The 19579-nt window shown below is 53.4% G+C and overlaps 1 protein-coding gene across 5 annotated transcripts in view; it reads right to left on the bottom strand.

Annotated features, from left to right (window-relative positions):
• Positions 1-19579, bottom strand: part of ANKRD11 (ankyrin repeat domain containing 11) — a 160878-nt gene that overhangs the window by 18095 nt on the left and 123204 nt on the right. For all 5 annotated transcript variants that reach the window (XM_076348900.1, XM_076348897.1, XM_076348898.1 and 2 more), the window contains one exon: positions 14074-14212. In XM_076348900.1, coding sequence (XP_076205015.1) covers positions 14074-14212 — 139 coding nt within the window. The remainder of the gene's footprint in view (positions 1-14073; positions 14213-19579) is intronic.

The following is a 19579-nucleotide window of genomic DNA, read 5'->3' as shown; positions in this document are numbered from 1 at the left end:
CGCTTCTGGCGTGCTTGCTTGTTGCTGCTGTCCGGTGAAAGCACAAATCCTGCTGCATGCTCTCCAGTGGGTCTGCAGAGCCGCAGCCACACCCGAGTCCCACTGCAGGGACGCATTCGGTGAACGAAGTTTTCAAGGTGCCAGTTCAGGAAACAAAAACTAAGTTTCCTTTCACGGAGCCAGCCAAGCAAGAGAGACAGAATATCTATCTGCAGAGCAGCACGGCGATTCCTTGCCAGCAGCCAAGCTGCATCCCTCCTACCAGGCAACTGTCCTAAACCCACGAAGAAGCATAAGGAAGATAGGGTGCGTGCGAGTGGAAAATCCAACTTTGCTCACATCTATTTCTAAGCACTGATATAGTTTGTTTATAACCAGGCTAACTGCAGGGCTCCCACTGCGTGCAGAGGGCTGGTAACGACATTCTTAGCAGCCACAGCTATAAAAGTTATCAAACGCAGGTGAGTGGCTCCTTGCCCTCACATCGCATGCTCGAGCGCCAGTTCGAATCAAGGCCGGTTCGATGCTGCTCGAGAAACCGGAGCAGTAAAACACCTCGCTGCATCCCTGACGTAATGAAAAGACTGCGTACAGACGAGCTGTTCAAAACCTCCCGCATAAACAGAAACTCTGTTCTCAAACTGATCGCGCTTGCTTTCAAGAGAGCAAATCCCGCCCGTGACTTTGAAGCACAAAGTAAAAATCTTTTTAATGAAAAGGAGTTTTGACTCGCACAGCCACCAGCCCCCGGGGCCTGCCGGGCTCAGCCCCAGCAGGGACTGGTACTCACCAGGATGCTGCCAGAAGACACAGAGGAATCGAGGGGGTTATTTATCACAGCAAGCCTGCAAGTACCTGCTCCCCCTGAAGAGGAACGCTGTGACCTGGAGCACTTTCACGTGGGCTGACTACGCTGCCGACATGCTACACCAACTCTTCCAGGTAGCACAGGCAAGGGTTCTCTTCTACTCAAATGTTTGACTCTAAACATCTTATTATTTTGCTGAAGGTATTTTGAGAATCCCAGAAAGCGTTAGAGGGATGATACAAGGAGGTTTGCAAACAAGTAAATGTCTGATAACGCTCTCCAAGAAACAGGGCTTCAACTCCCAGCAGCCAGGGAGGGGAAACCCCACCAAGTAACCACCCAGTGTCTGCCCAGGCCCAGCTCCAGCGTCCTGAAACCCGGAGTCAAAAGCGTGTGGGGAGATGTAGAGGTCCAAGAGGATTTGCCACGGATCGCATAGACGCAAGCTTAACGGACTAACGGACTAGCTGCATCCAGTCTCTTCCCTACCACCATCCCTGAGCCAGGGCAGGGTCTGGCAGCCCGGGGAAAGGCAAACCCTGCAACCTGCAAGCTCTAACCCAGCTCTGCTCATCCAGTCCTATTTGTCATTCTGTCAAATTCAATGCGGGTCACCGGCACGCGCCCACCAGCAGGACAGAGCCGCGCAAAGTCCAGCAGGTCAGGCGAAACCGCCAACGGACAGGTTTAAACTCAATCACCAGACTTTGCGCCGAAGCACAGGTTTCCTCGTTCATTCACCAAACTGCCAGCAGATTAAAAGTCTCCGGCAGACGAGGGCAGCAGCGTGTGGGGACGTCTCCACCACTCCAGCTCGATTCATGCCGCTTGCATCTCCCACATTCCCTCAGCTGACGAGCAGGCAGCTCCGAAAACCTTTTCCCTGCACCATGCACAAAGGTGCCATCCTCTGCTGCTCTCCCGCTGCAAAGGTCTCATGCAGAGCAGACGATTTCCATCGACCCCCTGCACCTGGGATCCTGTGCATTTAAGAAGTAACAACTCCGTACCAGGGAACCTCTCCAACCAGACAGCACGGGCCACCCCTCTTCAAATATAAGTCCTGGAAACACGTCTGTGCATTGAAGGAGAATCCCGGTCTAATTCTCCGAAGCCACATTTCGGTCACCCTGGCAGCCGTCACAGAGCTAGAAGATGAAATCAGATCACGGGAAAGTGGATAGTTTTTTAATGGCTTGAAATAAAATTAAACTCAATGTGCTTACGGTAAGAAAACAATTTAGCCTGGGCAGTTCCAGGAGCCACGCTGCCAAGCAGCGCATCCCGCCAGGCACGCTCGCCCCAAGCACAGGGACACCTGATCTGCATACGCAGCACCTTCCTGCTCCTCGTTAGGCTCCGGAGCTGCTGTTCAAAGCAGGCTTGTTAAATCCCGTTCCGCCAGGCCTGGCTTCTCCGCATGCCTTGGCTCAGCAGGCAGCTCCTGGCCACATCCAGCCGTGCCGCAAAGTGAGGCACAAAGATGCTCGAGGGGGTCACACCTCAGCCAGTGCCACTGGGCACTGTCTTTTAAGTACAAGCGACGCACAAGGGTTGTACGTGGTAGAGGGCTGCTCCGTGCGTACGTGCAGAGGGAGCCACAATTAGAATGGGAACATTTTCATTAATATTACTCGGCTGCTGCAGGTTGTCAGCATGAGCCTGTGATTTGCAAAAATTGATTACCAAGTTCAGCTGAAACCCCCTAAACTCCTATTAATTCTGCAGTTGCAGAAATTTCCTCCTCCACAGAACATTTAACATTAAAAAGCATGTGATCAACAAGATAAAAATAAATTGGAAAGCGACTGCCGCGTTCTCGCTCGCTGTGGTGAGGCAGCGAGGGCCGGCGGAGGCAGCCGAGGACTCGGGCTCGCACGTGCTTCCCTGTGGGAAGGCGGCATCGCCCGGCGCTGCCCAGATCCCTGGCGCTGGAGGATCGCATCTACTCCTGCTCACGCGCTGCGTGACCATAGCACTTCGCTCCTCGGCGCCTCCTTCTGCCCAGCAGCAAAGGGATTTCTCCCTCCAGTGCCAGGGCCTCGCTCACCCGTTCCCCCGAGGCCTCCCTGGTGGAAGGCAGCAGAGAAACGCAGTACTATCCCCTCTGCAATTAGATGCTTGTCTGCCGGCTGCTGCAGCGCAGAGGTTAATCCGACTTCTTTAGGCGTTCGGGGGGGAAGTAGGTCGCCTGCTGCACTTGCTGCGCCAGTTGCATAAGGAGCGGGGCAGGGCTGGGCTGTGCCCGGCATCCGATGGCTCCCAGCGCCGGCACCCGGGTGCAGGCAGCGTGGCAACCCCAGGCTCCCTGCGTGGCATGACGTTCGGGCAGAAGCGAAGCCTCTAAGAGGATCTGAAACATGAGCAGGAAGGATGGAGAAGGAGCTGCTCCCAGCAGATGCGCGCCGTGCCATGCCACCAGCAGCTCTGCTTTCCATCCTCAGCAGAAGCAGCCGGCAGGGTCCTGCTCAGCCTGGCGTGAGTGGAGTGCCGGGAAGGCTCTGGGCTGGCTTTCCCGGCCCTGGCCCGTCCCAGGCTAACAGAGCTGCAAATGTGTTTTATTTCAGTCTGGAAGACTTTAGTCAGAATCCTATTTTCAGCAGATTTAGAAGGGGCACCTGCACAAAGATCTCCGCTCAGCAGCTTCAAGTGCCACTGGCTCCTGCAGGCTGCTCCTTCTCCTCTAATTAAATGCTTTTCTGTAACACCTTGCAGCAACATGGAGCAAATCAAGAGAAATGCTCACAGTGGGTATATACCTCAGCAAACAGGAATAAAGGTTATTTTACACTAAAACCCCTTTAGCAAGGCTGTACGCATGCCAGTCCCTGCATGGAAGCACAAAAACCAGAGGTACAAGGGGGTGTGCAGGCAAGGAGCCCCTCGCCACGGTTATCTCACTGCAGATCACCAGAGATGGTGGCTGGATCAGTGCATGCTGATCCCAGCGGGAAGGAAGACCACAGCAACCCAGCCATGCGCCCGCCCGGGGATGAGCCACACCTCCATTTAGCTCTTTTTAAAGCAGCTCGTTTGCTGCTTGCTTCAGCCTTCTGCAAACCTACAGAGCAAAGCTTCCGCCTGGCGCTGCCGTGGTTTAATTTGGGGATCCTGCTCGGCTCTTCCCTCACACTGACGCCAGCAGGAACTGCGTGCACAAGCTTAAAGGGGAAAGCAGGATCTGAGCAGAGCTGCGGCTGCCGAACGCAGCCGGGGAACCGTTTCTCCTTCCTTTCATCACACTAAACCCGAGAGGCTTGCGAAAGGCAGAACAGGAGCAGGTTCCCAGGACAAAGGGGTTTGAGCATTAGCCCGCAGGTGGTTCTTGTGCCCAAATTAGACTCCAGGTCATGCGGCGCTCGCGCTGCTGCAACGGGGAGCACAAATCCGGGGCTGCTGGAAGCCTGTTGGTGGCTCCGTGGAGGTCCCAGAGCAGGCGCTGCTTCGCATTCAGTTGGGCTGGCTCTGTGTGCAGGGCAGCACCACGCAGGCCGAACCCCTGGCCCTAGCCGAAACGGGAGAGAGAAGAGAGGCAGGGAAGGAAAGAGAAAAGGGCGGTGATGGAGAATCTTTCAGGGATTTCTCGAACACACACTGTGAGATGCTGGCAGGTTGTGGGGATGGGAGCTCGAACCCGGAGCTGTGGCTGAGCAGCACAGCTCCTTGCTCCCCACGAACGCGTCGTACCCTGTAATGCAAAAAGCATCTGTTTAAACTGCTCCGACATGACAACACACGCATATAAGGTGGTACCCTGAGGAAAAATACCATTTCCAAATAAGCAGCTCGCACTGAACATCTCAGCACTGCATGGAGAAACTGACTGTTGGCTCGCCGATGAGTCGGGATTTTCAACAGTTTGTTTGCCGAGCAAGCACACAAACAAAAGATCAATAAGAATAAATTAGAACAGCACAGACAGCAATAGAGACTGCATTGCACCCCCGAGAGACCGCACAAGCCTCTGCTTTTCCCATCCACAGCCTAGCATGCGTAAGAGTGACTCATTTTTACTGCAGAAGTTGTAGGGCATAAAACGTTTCGGAGCATGTCACCTCAAACCAGGGGAAAAGCAGGTTTAACCTGAGCAGGGGCAGCTCGCAGCCCCAGCGCGCGGATGCTTACACGTGCTCGCAGGGCATCTGCAGACGTGGACCAACACGTGCTGAAGAAGACTGATCACGAGTCAAAAGGTTTACAGCAGCATGATACAACCACGTCCCAAGGCTCCGCGGGCACCCCAGAATTTAAGGACAAGCACACAGGACGGTGCCGAGGGGAAGGCTTCGAGGCGGCAGCGCTGCAGGGGCGCGGGGAGGACAGCAGCAGGTTATGCACAGCAGCGGCGTGAAATGGGAAGCAGCACAACGGCACGGGCAGATAAACAAGAGAGGGCAGCAGGGGAGCAGGACAGAAGCCAGGCGAACGCGAGGCTGCGAAGAGCGCGGCGAGAAGGGCAAACAGGGCTGGCATGACTGCACGGAGACCACCGTAAAGCAGAGGAACGGGGCACTCGGGCTGGAGAGCTGCACCTGAGGGCCAGTGCAGGGAGGAGGCACGCTTTGCACCAGGAGTTCATGGACACGCTGCAGAGCCTGCAGTACAAATGGACTGGGGGACAGAGACGGGAGATGATGTCTGGCTAATCAGCCAAATGAAAGCGGGAGCCAAAAAGGAAACCGAGGAGGAAGACGAGAGGAGAAGCTGTAGCAGGGTGTGCTTCGGCAGAACGGCAAGGAAGGCGCCCTGAGCTGCTCCTGTACAGCAGTGAGCTGTTTCCTAATCTGAAGGATGGAGAGGGTCCAGAGCCAGAGACTCATCCTGCACAGCTAAGCTGAAAGGATGGAGGAGACGTTGGCTCTGACAGTCAGGAGCGGAGGAGAGGTGCCGGTGGGAAGAACAAACCCGTTTATATCCATGTCAGGTCACTGTGCGTGGAGCTGAGCCCACCGTCCTCACCGCTCACCCCGGCTCCCGGGGACAGAGGATCCGCAGGCCCTGACCCCAGTGGTTGCAGTATTTTTAAAAGCATAATTCGGCTAGAGAGGTTTAATGCTGCATGATAGCCTGCGATCCAAATACAGGCGTTTTCCCTAGACTTGTAGGATAGACAACACAGCTGTGCAGAAATGTGTAAATGCATATTCTCATCAGTGGCCACTGGCTAACAAACCGCTGTGAGAGGAACCGAGAGGCTTATATCAGAAACAACAATCTCCATATTAAATGCAAATAATTCCGAGAGAGACCAATTTTCAGGTCCAGACCTTTCATTTCCTACGAAACAGAAAGAGCTGGAGGAGGGAGGATGGGGGAGGAAGGCTCCGCACAGCCACCCGGCCAGCCCTCCCCTCCCGGGGCTGGGGGCAGGACGCTCTGCAGACAGCGCTGATAAAAGCTCTTGTATTAAGGAAAAAGCCATCATTGATAGATTTTTGGTTCACAGAGACACAGCACACTGCAACCTCTCACTCTGCATGTTAAGGAGGTGATGCGGGGGGAGGAGGGAGATTTATGGCAGCTCCCGTCATAAAACGACCTGCTTTTCCGCACAGCACTTCCCAGATGGCTGATGCACACGGGGAGTTTCTAAGGGTGATCTGAAGGCTGGTGTTTGCCAGTCTATCCACACTGTACCGGCATTATGGAGCCCAGCTAGAAACGGAGAAGCTCTGACATTCACTCTCTCCCTGGTTGCTAGGTGAGAACAGTTTCTTGACTATTTTAGTACAAGGACTGAAATTATACAACCAAAGAAAGACCCAATGCAGCACAGCCCCAGCTGCACACATCAGACCGAGGCCAGCGACAGAAAACACGCACAAATAACAGTTTCGTACGCAGATGCCTTTTTTAATAAGCCAGCAATTTGCTTCTCACGGATTCCCTCGCCAGCCTCGCAACTTGTGACTAACGAGCCCGTTCCCATGCGATGTCGCTCAAAACACTCGCAGGCATTAGGCAACCCAACAGCCGGCTCCAGGAGAGGACGATGGTTTAGGTCATCTGATTCATCAAGCATTTTCTAACCTAGTAATTAGCGTCACATAACATACTCGGGGGATTAGCACGAAGGAGGCTGCGAAGCAGCAGAAGTTTTAAGCTCCGAGGCCAGCTCCTGCTGACCGCACTCACACTAAGCCGGGTCCACCAGCAGCACCTCCCCAGCCGGCTACGAGCCCCTGGGCTCAGCCCTGGGCTCCCGGACAGCCCTCCGGAGCCAGGGAAAAGTCGGTATGCACAGATCAGCTCGGAGGGCTGGCTGGGGTTTTGTCTCTCCCCTCTCCCCCCAAAAAGCAAAACCCTCCTGTGCCAAGGTGGAGCCTCGGAGCGACCGCTCATGTGCTCTGCAGAGGGGCAGGGGCACCCACGGTAGCTGCTCCGGGGGTGCGGCTGCTTGCTAAATAAATACATCATGGGGTCTAAATAAATCGTGGGGACTGCCAACACAAAACCTCAGAAACCTGCTGCCTGACCAGGAAGGGAGCTCAGGCTGGGGGCAAGGAAGCTGCCAGACATCCCAAGTCAGAGGGGAGCTGGACGGATGGACACGGCTCCGGCCCCGCGGCAGTGCCAGCCCACGGCCAGGGGGTCACCAACACCCCCTCTGCAGAGCGCGATGGGCAGCCGGGAGGGGTGGCAAGAGAGGGCAAGGGGCTGGGGACGCAGGAGGGCTGGGGATGTGGAGCAGTTCCACCAGCTTCTTATTCCCAGCTTACACCTACTTTATTATTCAAGAACTTAAAAGCATGGTATTGCTTTTATTTCTTTTTTTCAAAACAGGAGACAGAAACAGTTTAAGGACTTTCACATCTCAGCAGCGGGGCCTGCCGGGCTCTCAGGCCACATTTTCCAGTTTTCCTCCCCATCCACCCATCCAGTCTAGCCACCTCTCCCCATACCCCCGAGTACAGATGACCATTAAATGCCACGAGACCACAACAGATGCAGATGATGCCATTGTTATTTCTGTCAGCACGGGAAGCTGCTGTTTTCCATCTCCAGATGGAAGGAGCCTCCTCCTGCTCTGTGCCCTGCGCCGTGGCGGGTCCCCCACCTCTGCCGGCCCCCGGTGTGCACGGCATCGGCATCACCACTGCTGCCTGCCCCGCCGCCGCAGCACAGCCTGCCGTGACATTTGGTTCAACTCAAACGACTATAGCAACAACAACAACAAAAATATCAAGCGATGCTGAGAAATCCCATGACCCGAAGCCACAACGCTGCTAAACCACACGCCGATCACCCTTCCCACCCCGGCCGGGGACTGGAAGCGGCAATGCTTGGGTCGGAGGCAGCGCCGCCGGGGCGGCAGGGGGAGAACCGGGCTCCTGCTCAGCCGCGAGCCGCTGCCGGGCTGATGGAGGAAGAGGCAGCTTGCCATCACTGCCGGACCCGAGGGCTCCAGCTTTCAGGTTACCACCCACCGGGTTTAAATGGCATCCAACCCACTGAAGACACCCTTCTGCAGCACTTCCAGGTGAATACAAACCCTTCCTGCCTCCTCCTGCTCCCCTTGCTCCCTCCTCGGCGAGGCTGTAGGGACAGTTCAGGTTTGCAAAGCACTCGGCTCAAGAGCTGCCAGAGACACAAAAGTCTGAGTGACAAAACGCTTCAAAATTAGGATTTCTCTGTTGTTTGGGGAACTTTACACAAGCGAGGCGTTTGGTTGTGGACTAAAGCTGCTGAGGCGAGGGCTGGGCACCCCATCTGCAGCTCTCGCCGACCAAGGGCAGCAGACGCTGCGCTAGCTCTACACGGCCATGGCAGTGAGCAGGAGCACCGGATGGCTCCAGTGCCTCTGCTTTTAAGAGTACATCTATTTAAGCCTGGGTATTATTTAGCAATGGCAGGGTTTGGACATGATCTGGACAGAACTGAGCTTCTCTCTTACATGCACTGATTTTGCCACCAAACACACACAAAACCAGTCCTCGAGATTTCACACAAACCCAAGGAGCAGCAGTAGAAGTTGAGGGGCTAGAGGCACAAAACTCCAGCAGCAACCCTGCAAAGGCAAAATAAACTCCAGCTTATTCCTCACTTCTCCCAAGTGAATCATCAGAGGAGACAGACCTGCACCCAGGGAGGTAACGGGGCACCCAGCACTGCTGTGGACCTGCAGTTTTGACCCAGCCTTGCTCGGGCCTTTCCAGCTCCCAGGGAGAGGTCTTGGAGGCCAGAATTAACTCACGGTGCTCGGAGATTTGTATTAAGTCCTAACTCTCCCCGATGATGACTAAAGGCCTGGAAACCACAGCTCCACCTCGAGCCGAGGGACTCAAGTGACAGCCTTACATCCAGCTAAAGAAACTGTCCGCAGTATGAGTGGATATAATGAATTTTGCACTCTGGACTGTGCATCTCACAGCTGACCTTCAAGCAGCGTTACCTGATCCAGCATGCACGACACAGAACAGTAAAAATCCCGTCCGTGCGAAGCCACCGCGCTGCCGTCCGCTCTGCAGCCTGCGCGGGAGGCGGGGAGCGCCCGGCCCCGTGCCGGCAGTCTGGTGCCGTTGAGTCAGCCCATGACTCAGCCGCGGCTCGGCGCCGCAGGCACCAGCACCGGGAGGAGCGCCGCTGCGACCCGCTCTGTGCCAGTCGCCCGTGCCCACCTCTCCCGCCACCTCCCCGCAGGTGGCTTCCCGGCAGGACTGTCCCCTTCTCCCCGCCGTCTCCGCAGGACGCTCCTCTGCGTGCTTCTTAATATTACAATTTTGTAATATTTCTTTTTTTAAATGCCTAACCTCCTTTAAGCACAGTGCACAAACAAGGAGCTGCACGAAGCCTCACAAGCTGCTGAAATCGCTAGGGAAAAAAGCTGGCTTTACTCGTTCGGCGGCTGCCAGGCAGCACATAGGCTCTCGGCAAGGTCTGTGGATGTGGGGAGATGCTGCACGAGTGAAAGGAGAAGGAAGGAGGAGAAGTCTCAGGCAGAGAGCTGCTGCTCCCGCAGTGCTGGATCTGTAACATGCACAGTCTGGAGGCTCACAGCTTTATGCAATTTTTCCCCCCCCTAAAGACAGTTTATTTAGTTAACTCTGAGGAACCCGAGAGCCAGAATTGTTGCTCTAGAAACCATTTTGAAGGATTAGCACTGAACCCACTGTACCCAAACCATACATTTTAAAACAGTGCTGGCCAGCAGCACCTCCCGCAGCCTGTGCCAAGCCCATCTCCGTACGGGAACAAACCCCAAGCGGCGCTGGGAGCGCTTGCTCAGGATCAGGGCGCAGTAAAGGCACGCTGCGCTGGAGGCGGGTGCTGCAAATAAAAACAGATCAAGAACGAAATCGCTTACTTGCTCGCTTCCTGAACACATCAGCACTCTGCCAGCAGCGCACGCTCATAAAGCAACTCAAGGAGTGAGCTGCAAGAGCAGGGTTAAAGGAAGGGCAGGTGAGCTGCCCCACTCCAGCATGAGCAAAGGACCGGGGCAGACCTCTGCCCCCAAACACACACCTCCCCTGGGAACACCTGGGTGCAAATGGAAAAGCCATCCAGGGAGGCACCGGTGCTCAGGGTAAGCACTGTGAGCACACAGGAGACGTGGGTTAGTATTTGCAACCTGCCGGCGAGGTGGCGGTGCCACCTGCGCACCGAGGAGGCAAACAGAGGCAATAACGCACGTGGGCTCTCACCGGCTGTCCCGGCGCAGGCTGGCACACCAACAGCCCACACCCTCTGCTCGCACCACGTCTTGCAAACACAGGAAGGCTCCAACAGGCAACCGCGCTGCAGCACCTGGCTGCTGCCGAACACCCAGCCAGGGTGGGCTTCGCCGCCCTTCGACGGCGAGGCAAACCCATCACCGATGCTTTCTTGCACCACGTACAGTGTGCATACGTCAAAGCTGAGCCAGAGCTGTTCGGGGAAAAAAGGCAACAGATAGGATGTGCTACTAAGGAATATGAGCCGCTGCAACAAATCAGGACAAGGATTTGTGTTATTGTTTATATTTTAGAGGAAAAAAATATCCCACTACAGGCAAAAAGAGAGCTCTCCTAGCTCCCAGCTCCCACATCCTTACAGCTAAATTCCACGTGGCTGTGGAATACCCTAGCAAAACTACCCGCAAACAAACACGACAGCCTGTGTACAGCAGCCCAGGAAGCACGATGGTGTTACATAAATCATCTAAGGTCAACTCCGCAACTGGCACGGTGAACACCAATGTTGCAATCCCACTTCTCACAAGAGCTGAAATCAAAGCTTAGGAACAGAACAAGAAAAAGCAGCCTCCCTTTCCTCCGGGGATGCGGGCAAGCGGCGTTTCTGCCCGGGCAGCAGGGAGATAGAGGGGGCTGCGGGGTGGGTGTGCTGCAGCCCCTTTGTTCGAGACAAAAGCCTGTCCTCCGGCAGCCTGCAAGCCACGCACGCTTGAGCGTGCGCTGCCAGATGTGTGCCGTTAAGAGGAGTGCCACTCTCATTACACGCGCACAGGCTCGGGGGCACCCCTCCGTCCCCATATGACGTGGGCAACTTTTTGTGCACCTACAAACAGGCCTCTACCTGCTAAACGAAAGCCGGCCTCGAGCCCGGCCAAGGAACAGAAGGGCCTGAAACACCCCACGGTTGCAACGGGGTGGTGCAAGAGGGGAGCAAGGTGCCAGGAAGTCTTTTCCCATCTCAAACATTTGATTCCTGGAGTAGAAGGCCTCGGAGAAGAGAAACAGGCTCCTGCTAAGTATCGGTCTGCCTCTCTGCGCGTTGATCTGCAGCTCCCTGCTGCTATCTCCTCCCCAGCGGCTGAGTCACTTCCTCTCCTCAGTCTCCACCAAACAGGTTGCTAGAGACTCGCCTACACCTCTGCAGCGTTTGTCAAGCCCAGTTTGTCTTTAAAGGCGTCTCTGAGCGCAATGACCACCTCCGGGTCTCCGGCTGTCCTGCGTGCAGGCAGGGAGCTGGGCTGCCGGCCGCCCCTTGGCTCAGCCCTGCCGCTTGCACGCCCGCTTCCCCAGGAAGGATGAGCTCTGAAGAGGAAGGGGAAGACGTGTCCGAAGATAGAGTCACACGCCTGCTGAAAGCAGAGGGGTAACGTGGGAGCCGATGGGCAGGGGGTGTCTCACGGGCTGCGCTGCTGCTCCTCTGCACCCTGCAGCAGCCACAGCCTCTCCCCCAGCAGCGCTCTGCTCTCCCTACCCTGCTGCTCTCTTTTTAATTTGGTTTCCTGCTCGATGCCGCCAGCAGAAACATTTCTAACGTCTCTACAGCCAGAGAGAGACCAGAGCCCTGTGAGAAGCAGATAACTGCTGCTGGAGGACACAGAAAGCGAGCTGGGAGCCCTACCATGACATTTTAGCTGTCACGAGGGTCAGACAGCCCTGAAGCGAGTTTGGGTTTAAATTCTAAACCAAGTATTGAACGCGGCAGAAACACCCTTGACAAAAAGCAGCAGCTATGGTTCTGGCTAATCAGCTCTGCCTTGCCCCAGCCACCCTCCCTCCAAAGGTGACACCCTCCCTCCAAAGGTGACACCCCAAATTTATTCCTAGTGAGCCACTACAGCACCACAAATGGTGCCAAAGCCCTCCCCACGCCGCCTGTTTGGAAAGCAAGTGAAGATCACCTGTGTCGGGCTGTAACCCCATCTGCTCCCCGACGGCCAGGGGTCACCCCTTCTCCCACAGCTGCAAACCCTAATCCATTCATTCAGCGATGCACTCGCCCACCTGCACGCCACGAACGCAAAAACGACACTTCATCCCCGCAAACGGCCACCAGTATGAGCTGTCGTTTAACGAAATGAATTAGCGTTTTGAAACTTTCTCTCCGGACGGGGAGTTCAGCAACTGAGAAAATTACTATTCGGCACACAGAAACCCACAGAAACGCCAGGCCAGCCCCAGGACATGCCACTGCGTGTCCTCACCTGAGAAACAGCCTCCACCGCCGCGGTGGCTGCGTGACCCAGGCGGCACTCATGACTTTTCAAAATCTGCCCTTCCAACTTCTGAACCAGAGGAGACCGGCCGACAGCTCACGTAGGCTGACGCACTGCGTCCTGCATCAGGCCACCTCACACGCTCACCCGAGAGTAACAGCAAATACATCTTTTTTACCATTTTTAAGCATATTCCCAACTTTTAGTCCGCTTTTTCTCTTTGCACAATTTGTGATCCTTACCTGAGCAGAACCATTTCCAAGTGCCGATTTCCTAGAAATGTATAGAACGGACCTATGCAAACCTCTGCCCATAAAGCCACAGCTAAGCCCCTTGCAACCAAATAGCATTATTTTCTCCATGTCAAAGCTTTGCAACATTGCTTTACAAAACAAACAGCCTATTCAACGCCTCTGTAGCTATGTAGGGCCACGGCGCGCGAGAGCCACGTGTACCAGCCACTCTTCTGCCACGAGATGTGACCTGCCCAACCACGACACAGCCAGGCTGAAATACCCACAGCAGCACCGATGCTTCCCAGAAACCAGGCGCGTATTGAGGACGCGTTGCTCAGTCATGCTGCAATCGCCGAAGGAACCTTGGTGGTCCCAAGAACAGGGGCAAAGAGGGCACCTTAACGTCCTTACGGTCCTGAGAACCACCCGCACCAAACCCAGAGAGCCGACCTAAACACCCAAACAGGCCCAGACGGCCACATCACCGAAGTCACACCTCCAGCCCGTCAGTATAACATTCAGACAGTTTTACATGTGTTTGACAACGCCTGTGCACACACCAGCTGGAAATAATTTTTCAGCTTTAAGATAGTGAAGTGCTAAAAGTTTAAAGCCCCAAACCAACAAAACATGGCTAGAGAGGTATATGTATGTATCTACATACACATATATATATCAGGTTTACTTTAGGCAGATGCACGCAAGCTCATTTTTTTTACTGCTTGTTGTTTGTCTTTTTTAAAGAGTACCCAGCTTTATTCTCTTATTTTCCAAGTTCTTCCTAGCAGGCCCAGCACTGCTTCTCGGCTTGTCTAAGCTGCAGTTCCTGAACTGGACTAGTTAGAAACAGAGAAGAAGGGACCACCAGCCAAAGGAAGGGGTGCCTCCTCACAGAGCCATCTCTTGGTCCAGTTAAATATATTACTAAGAACATAAGGGCCTTCATCCACTCAGCTCCAGATGTGTACGTGTGCATACCACAGTAGTTATCCTCTTGTCCACATGCCTCTTCCTTCAATTAAAAAATACAGGAAATTTGGTAGAACGCTTCGGTATGGATTGCTTGCATATTGGACAATATGCGTGCGCTCCCCACCACCCCAACACTCACGTTTTGAGGGTGGAATATGTCATTTCTGTACCTGTATCCGAGTCTTTTTGATCTCCATTTGTTCCAACAGTGAAAGGCAACTTCCGTTTGGTCGCTCGCTCTTTCACCTCTTTGCCGCCATCGCTCCGGTCCAACTTTGGAGTCTTGGTTAGAGAAACTTTATCTTTATCCTAGAAAGAGAAGAGACCAGATTAACAAGAGCCTTCCCCAGACTGTGCCCACTTAACCCCACAACATCCTGCACCAGCCTCACGCAGCGCTTGTCCTCTCCTTTCTACCGTGGGTTTCCAGTGTCAGGGTTTAGCATCTTGCAGAAAGGAGCCTCCGCCAAGCTAAAATGCTAAAATATCACTAAAGAAGGGTGAGGGCAACCAAGGCTGCTGCATGGTGCGAAAGCTGCAACCAATTCACGTGAAAACCAGAGCCAACGCCTTGTGTGCGGCTGGGGATGTGCCCGGCTGCGAGCACAGGGGGAAGCCAGGCTGGGGTGGGAGAACCCAAGGATTTCCAAACACAACCGCCCCCGGCGTTTGGGAAGGGTTTCCCAATCCTGAGCAGAAGTGGGATGCAGGGGAGCGCACACAGCATGCCCGGGGGACACACAAAAACCGGCGTTAAAGCCCTTGGTTCAATGTGGAGAGCTGAGGGCTTCTCCTTAGGGCCCGCGGTATTTCTACCACAAGAATACAGCATTACTATTTGAGCTTACGTGATAACATGTTATTCTGGAGAATATTCTGGCAGCCGATAAGTCTGCTAACATTACTGACCGCTTACAGGATCAGCACCGCAGCCAAATGCACTTAGAAGGCCTGCATTGTACAGTCAGCGTAACGATTTCCACCAGAAAGGCCAGTACAGCTCTGCCTATATCCATAGGCAGCACTCTCCATCCGAGAGCAGGAAGCTCCATCTGCTCCCAGCTCCGCCTGCGCTCCCGCAATTGCCTCCATCGCAGGGCAAAGGGTCCAGCAGCGAAGCAGCAGTTCCGGCAGCCCCAGCCCCAGCCAAGCTCGCTCTCCCCCAGATCTGTGTTTTGGGGTTGATCAACTTTAAGTCCCAGCTATGTGCAAACACCAGCCAAGGCGTTCCCAGTGGTTGAACATTGAACATGCCCCTCTCCCATGCAGGTTTCTACTGGGATTTTAAGAGGAGAAGCTACCTTGAGAACAAACCTGCCAATACGGCATAAAAGCATGGAAAGCGATGCAGATGCTGGCTGAGCGTTCCCTGCTGTCTCAGAGAGGCAGACCTATGCCTGCTTTGTACCAGTCTCGTTTATTCGCATTGGTCTGGATTTTAACGTGCAGCGAGGTGAAGCAGGCGATGCTGGGGACTGCTCGGTATGAGCAGCAGGAAGAAATCTTGAAGAAATATCCCGAGCAAGACAAAGTTACCAAGTATTGAGACGGGCAAGATTTTTCACATGAACAGCGAGAGCTGGTACATAACTCAAGCTTCAGGAGCCTAGCATGCTGAGAATATATACAGACTGAAGTCACGCACTTGTGTTTTTTGTATTTGAGACACACTATTATTTTAAGCAAGGGCTTCTGGTTTGAACACTGTGCCACTGCTCTAAAAACAAGGCCAGAACGAGCAGCTTTGTGATAGATCTGATTTCAATAACCTAGCAAAACCCAGACCCTAAGCTTTAGATATAAAGTTAGATTAAATAAAAGAATCTCAATACATTAAATCATGCACGACCATCGCTGGAAACTCAGACAAGCAAATCTAACAGAAATTCCCTTGTTTAGAGAAGCCCAGTCATGCTGTCTGCATCAGACTCAGCACCCTGGCAGGTGGCTCCTGTGCCAGCAGTCACAAGACCGTGTCGTCACTGTGTACACTGCTCCTTCCTCTTTCCGAGTTCTGTCTGGCAACCAGACTGCACCCGCAGATTAAAGAGAAACCGTTTACTCGGACCAACGGGTTTTGTTTGCATGCCCCCTTCGCGATGGGCAGCGTGACAGCCCGGCGGCTGCACGCCCGAAACTCGGCCCCTCTCACCCACGCTCCAGTGCAGCGCTGAGGCCTGAAAAAATGGGTTGGGAATCCCTTTTTTTGGTAAAGCAAGCTAAACAAACCTATCTGACAGTGGCTCTTGTGGTTGGAGGAAGCCAAGGCACGTTCGGCTGCGGGCACAGAGGACTTCACATTTGGAGCCCAAAGAAGGGCAACCGGGCTCGAGAGCAGCCGCCGAGAGCCCTTCCTCGGCGCAGGAGTCAGCGGAGCAATGGGACAAAGTCACAACAGCCAAAATAAACACTCCAGCATTTCATTTAAACACTCTGGATTTAAATGCTTTCGCCTTATTTTTTCTGACGTGAACAGAAATAGTTTGCAATAACAAATGATGCCACTTCCATTGCCAGCTGCTGTTCTGAACAGCTCAGAGGTGTAAGGAAGGCCAGGGACCACCGATCATCTCCCGGGACTGTCTTGTTGCAAGCAGGTACACTGGTCCGTCCTTTCCCTCCCCAGTTTAACACAAGCTCGAACAGCAACGCTACGCTCAAACCCCACTAACCCTGCATCAATGCTGAGTGTCCGAGAGGCCGTGCTGATGCGAGGTAAAGCACCGTCTTCCCCGGGTATAACGACTGCAGAGACGTGACCCCAGCGTTCCCCTCAAAAACTCCAACTGCACTTCAAGACAACAATCAGCCCAACAATTTTTACCCTTAAAAGTCAGAGCCTGGGACAAGAGCATAAAACCAGAGAAGATCACGTGCATGTCTCTTCCTCTGCCGCCCACGCCTAAGGGCACACCTGCACACATTGCATCCGAGCTGCTCCACCATCGGGGAGCTGCGGGATCGGGCGCAAAGCGCCGGTGAAACCCGGCACCTCTTCCTGCTCTGAAAGTGCATTTTGCACCCCTCACGCCCAACACCTGCGGCTCAGGTTTGCCAGCAGTGAGTGGTGGCAGTCCTCGGTAAGAGAGGTCCTTCTAGAAGACTCCGAGGTGGATCAGTCACAGCTGACGCTTCGAAAATGACACTTCCTTGCATCAGCCGCCGTGCTCGCTGTCTGTACTGCTATTTGCTCGCCCAGACCCTTTGAGCAGGCTCTTCCACCCAGTATTTCAGTACTAGGATACTCTTTGCCTGTTCTCGCAGCAGTAGGGCAGGATGCAGCTGAGCCCCCGGCACCCCGCGGTGGGATTTCCTACACTCCCAGCACTTCTTCCAGACACCAGTTTCACGTTGAGAGCTCCAACAAGAGGTCAATGGTGCTCAACACAAAAAATACAATTTTTTCATTGTTTGTTACCTTAAAATAGATTTCAGCTGGAGCAAATCCATCATGTCATGTCCTCTGCTGCCCGAAAAGCACTCTGCCTCACAGGCAACCCAGCTCCGGGCATCAGCTGGCAGCGCCGCTGCTCTTGCACCCCACTTAAAAGCAAACGACGATTGGTGACAGCTTGTTTAAAACATACCTCCTCTAAAATTCCCTTAATCTTTGGACTTGGCTGCTGTGGTGAGAAAGCCCGAACCCGCAGGTGCAGGGGGGCTGTGGTGCCTGCAAGCCGGGTCAGTCATCTGCCGTATTCTCCGCACCCTCAGGAATATGAAGCAGTGCAGGACAGGTAAAAATGCAACTTATTCTACAAAGTTATTGCAACGTTGTTAAAAGCTCCATGTTGGAGGAGAGACAAAGAAGAGAGGAATTAGGCAAAAAACCTTCCCAGACAAGACGGTGAGCCCAGCATGGAAATGGCCGTGTGAATCCCAGCGTCGGGCACGCTCGGGCAACGCTTCGTTTGCATTTGCCCTAATGCTGGGAGCTGCTAATCCAGTAAGTTCAGCAAAATTAAATACCAAGGAACGAAGGAAGCGGCGGCAGTCCCGGCACTGCTTTGAAGATTAATTTGTACAGTAGCAGAACGATAACCTTTTATACTAATTGGAGCAAGGAAGATCCAAACTTTGCTCCCCCCTGGAAAGCAGTGACCTGCTGAGGATGCCTGCAGCAGTTGCAGTGAAACCACTGCAGAGAAATTAAGGCAGCTTGGAGAGTCATATTCCTGAAAATAACACGCGTTTTCATTTTCTTATTTTAAGCTTTACTTCCCTAATTATTTCCAATTTTGTAATGAAGAATGTCATCGTTTTCTCGAGTAAAAGTTGTTTTCATTTTTAGGTCATCTCATGTTTAAAGCAAGCTCAGACTCATCTGAAAGGTAAAAGAATCAGGTTTCACAAAAGGAACAAATCCAAATTAATCGACGCTGCAGAGAAACTTGTATGAACATCTGTGTGTAGCACAGGCTTGGGGCTCTCGAAGGCCGGGAAAGCTCTCGCTGAGGGTAAGAGAGGGAGTTTGGGGAATGGGGGTACTGTCGAGAGCTCAGCAACAGAAACAAGTTCCCCTTTGTAGGTGTTACTAAAAGTTGCTTTGGCAAAGGGCAGACGGCAGACCATGACTTCAGGAAAAATCCCCTACCGTCACACTGTGTTATTAGTAAGATTTACTATATGAATAACTGAACCCACCTCGACTTACACTTGCTATAGTTAAAAGATGCATCACAAGCTGCTATCAGCTGTCATGGTTTTGAGCACAAACCGATCACGAACTGGCGCCCAGAAGCTATGATGATATAAGCCACACATGCAGCATATGGACTGGAAGTGCTTAGCTGCGTTTGTGCCGACTTCTCTTTACGACAAAGACCTCTAATCCAAGAGACCCTGATATCAATCTGCTCAGGCCATTAATGACAAGTAACAAGCGATAGGAAAAGAGGAAACGGCCTCAAGCTGCGCCAGGGGAGGTTTAGATTGGACATGAGGAAAAATTTCTTCACCGAAAAGGGTTGTCGAGCGCTGGAACAGGCTGCCCAGGGAAGTGGCAGAGTCACCATCCCTGGAGGTGTTTAAAAGACGTGCAGACGTGGTGCTCAGGGACATGGTTTAGTGGTGGACTTGGCAGTGCTGGGTTAACGGTTGGACTAGACGATCTTAAAGGTCTTTTCCAACCTAAACGATTCTATGACGCTATGACATATTCAAATAAAAGCCGCTTTTCACCCTCACGCAGAACTCCAGCTAGGCCAGCTTGTAGGTTGTCCAAATGTAGGTTCTCAGAGCAAAACCAAACATGTAGTTCTTTTAGATGCAAAATTCTGCAAGGTAGAGCCACATACAAACCCATGTGAAGGAATCTGTATTTCCAGCAGAGAACCTGAGTGCGTCTCTAGCTTGCTTTACAGGACGGGCCGTGCATCTGCAGCCTGCTCCTCCCCTCTGTCCGTACGAGCTGCACGCAGCAGGGCTGTGCTAATCAGTGCCCACACACAAACTCTGAACCACTGCCTCTGCCCGCCTGCCCGCCCGCTGAGAGCTGCGCCGGAGCCATGCCTTCGCTTTAACACCGACAAAACCTGACTCACATCCCAGCCGCTTATGCAAAGACTTGCATTACCAGCGACGGAAATCCCCAAAGCCCTTTGTTCTCTAAAATGAGTTGAAAGTATTTCAGGTTGCAACGCTAGTAAAAAACAAGTGGCAACGAACAGAACCAGC

This window comes from Aptenodytes patagonicus, chromosome 11, assembly GCF_965638725.1.
Source record: "Aptenodytes patagonicus chromosome 11, bAptPat1.pri.cur, whole genome shotgun sequence".
NCBI lineage: Eukaryota > Metazoa > Chordata > Aves > Sphenisciformes > Spheniscidae > Aptenodytes > Aptenodytes patagonicus.
This window is presented reverse-complemented; position numbering and strand designations above follow the sequence as displayed.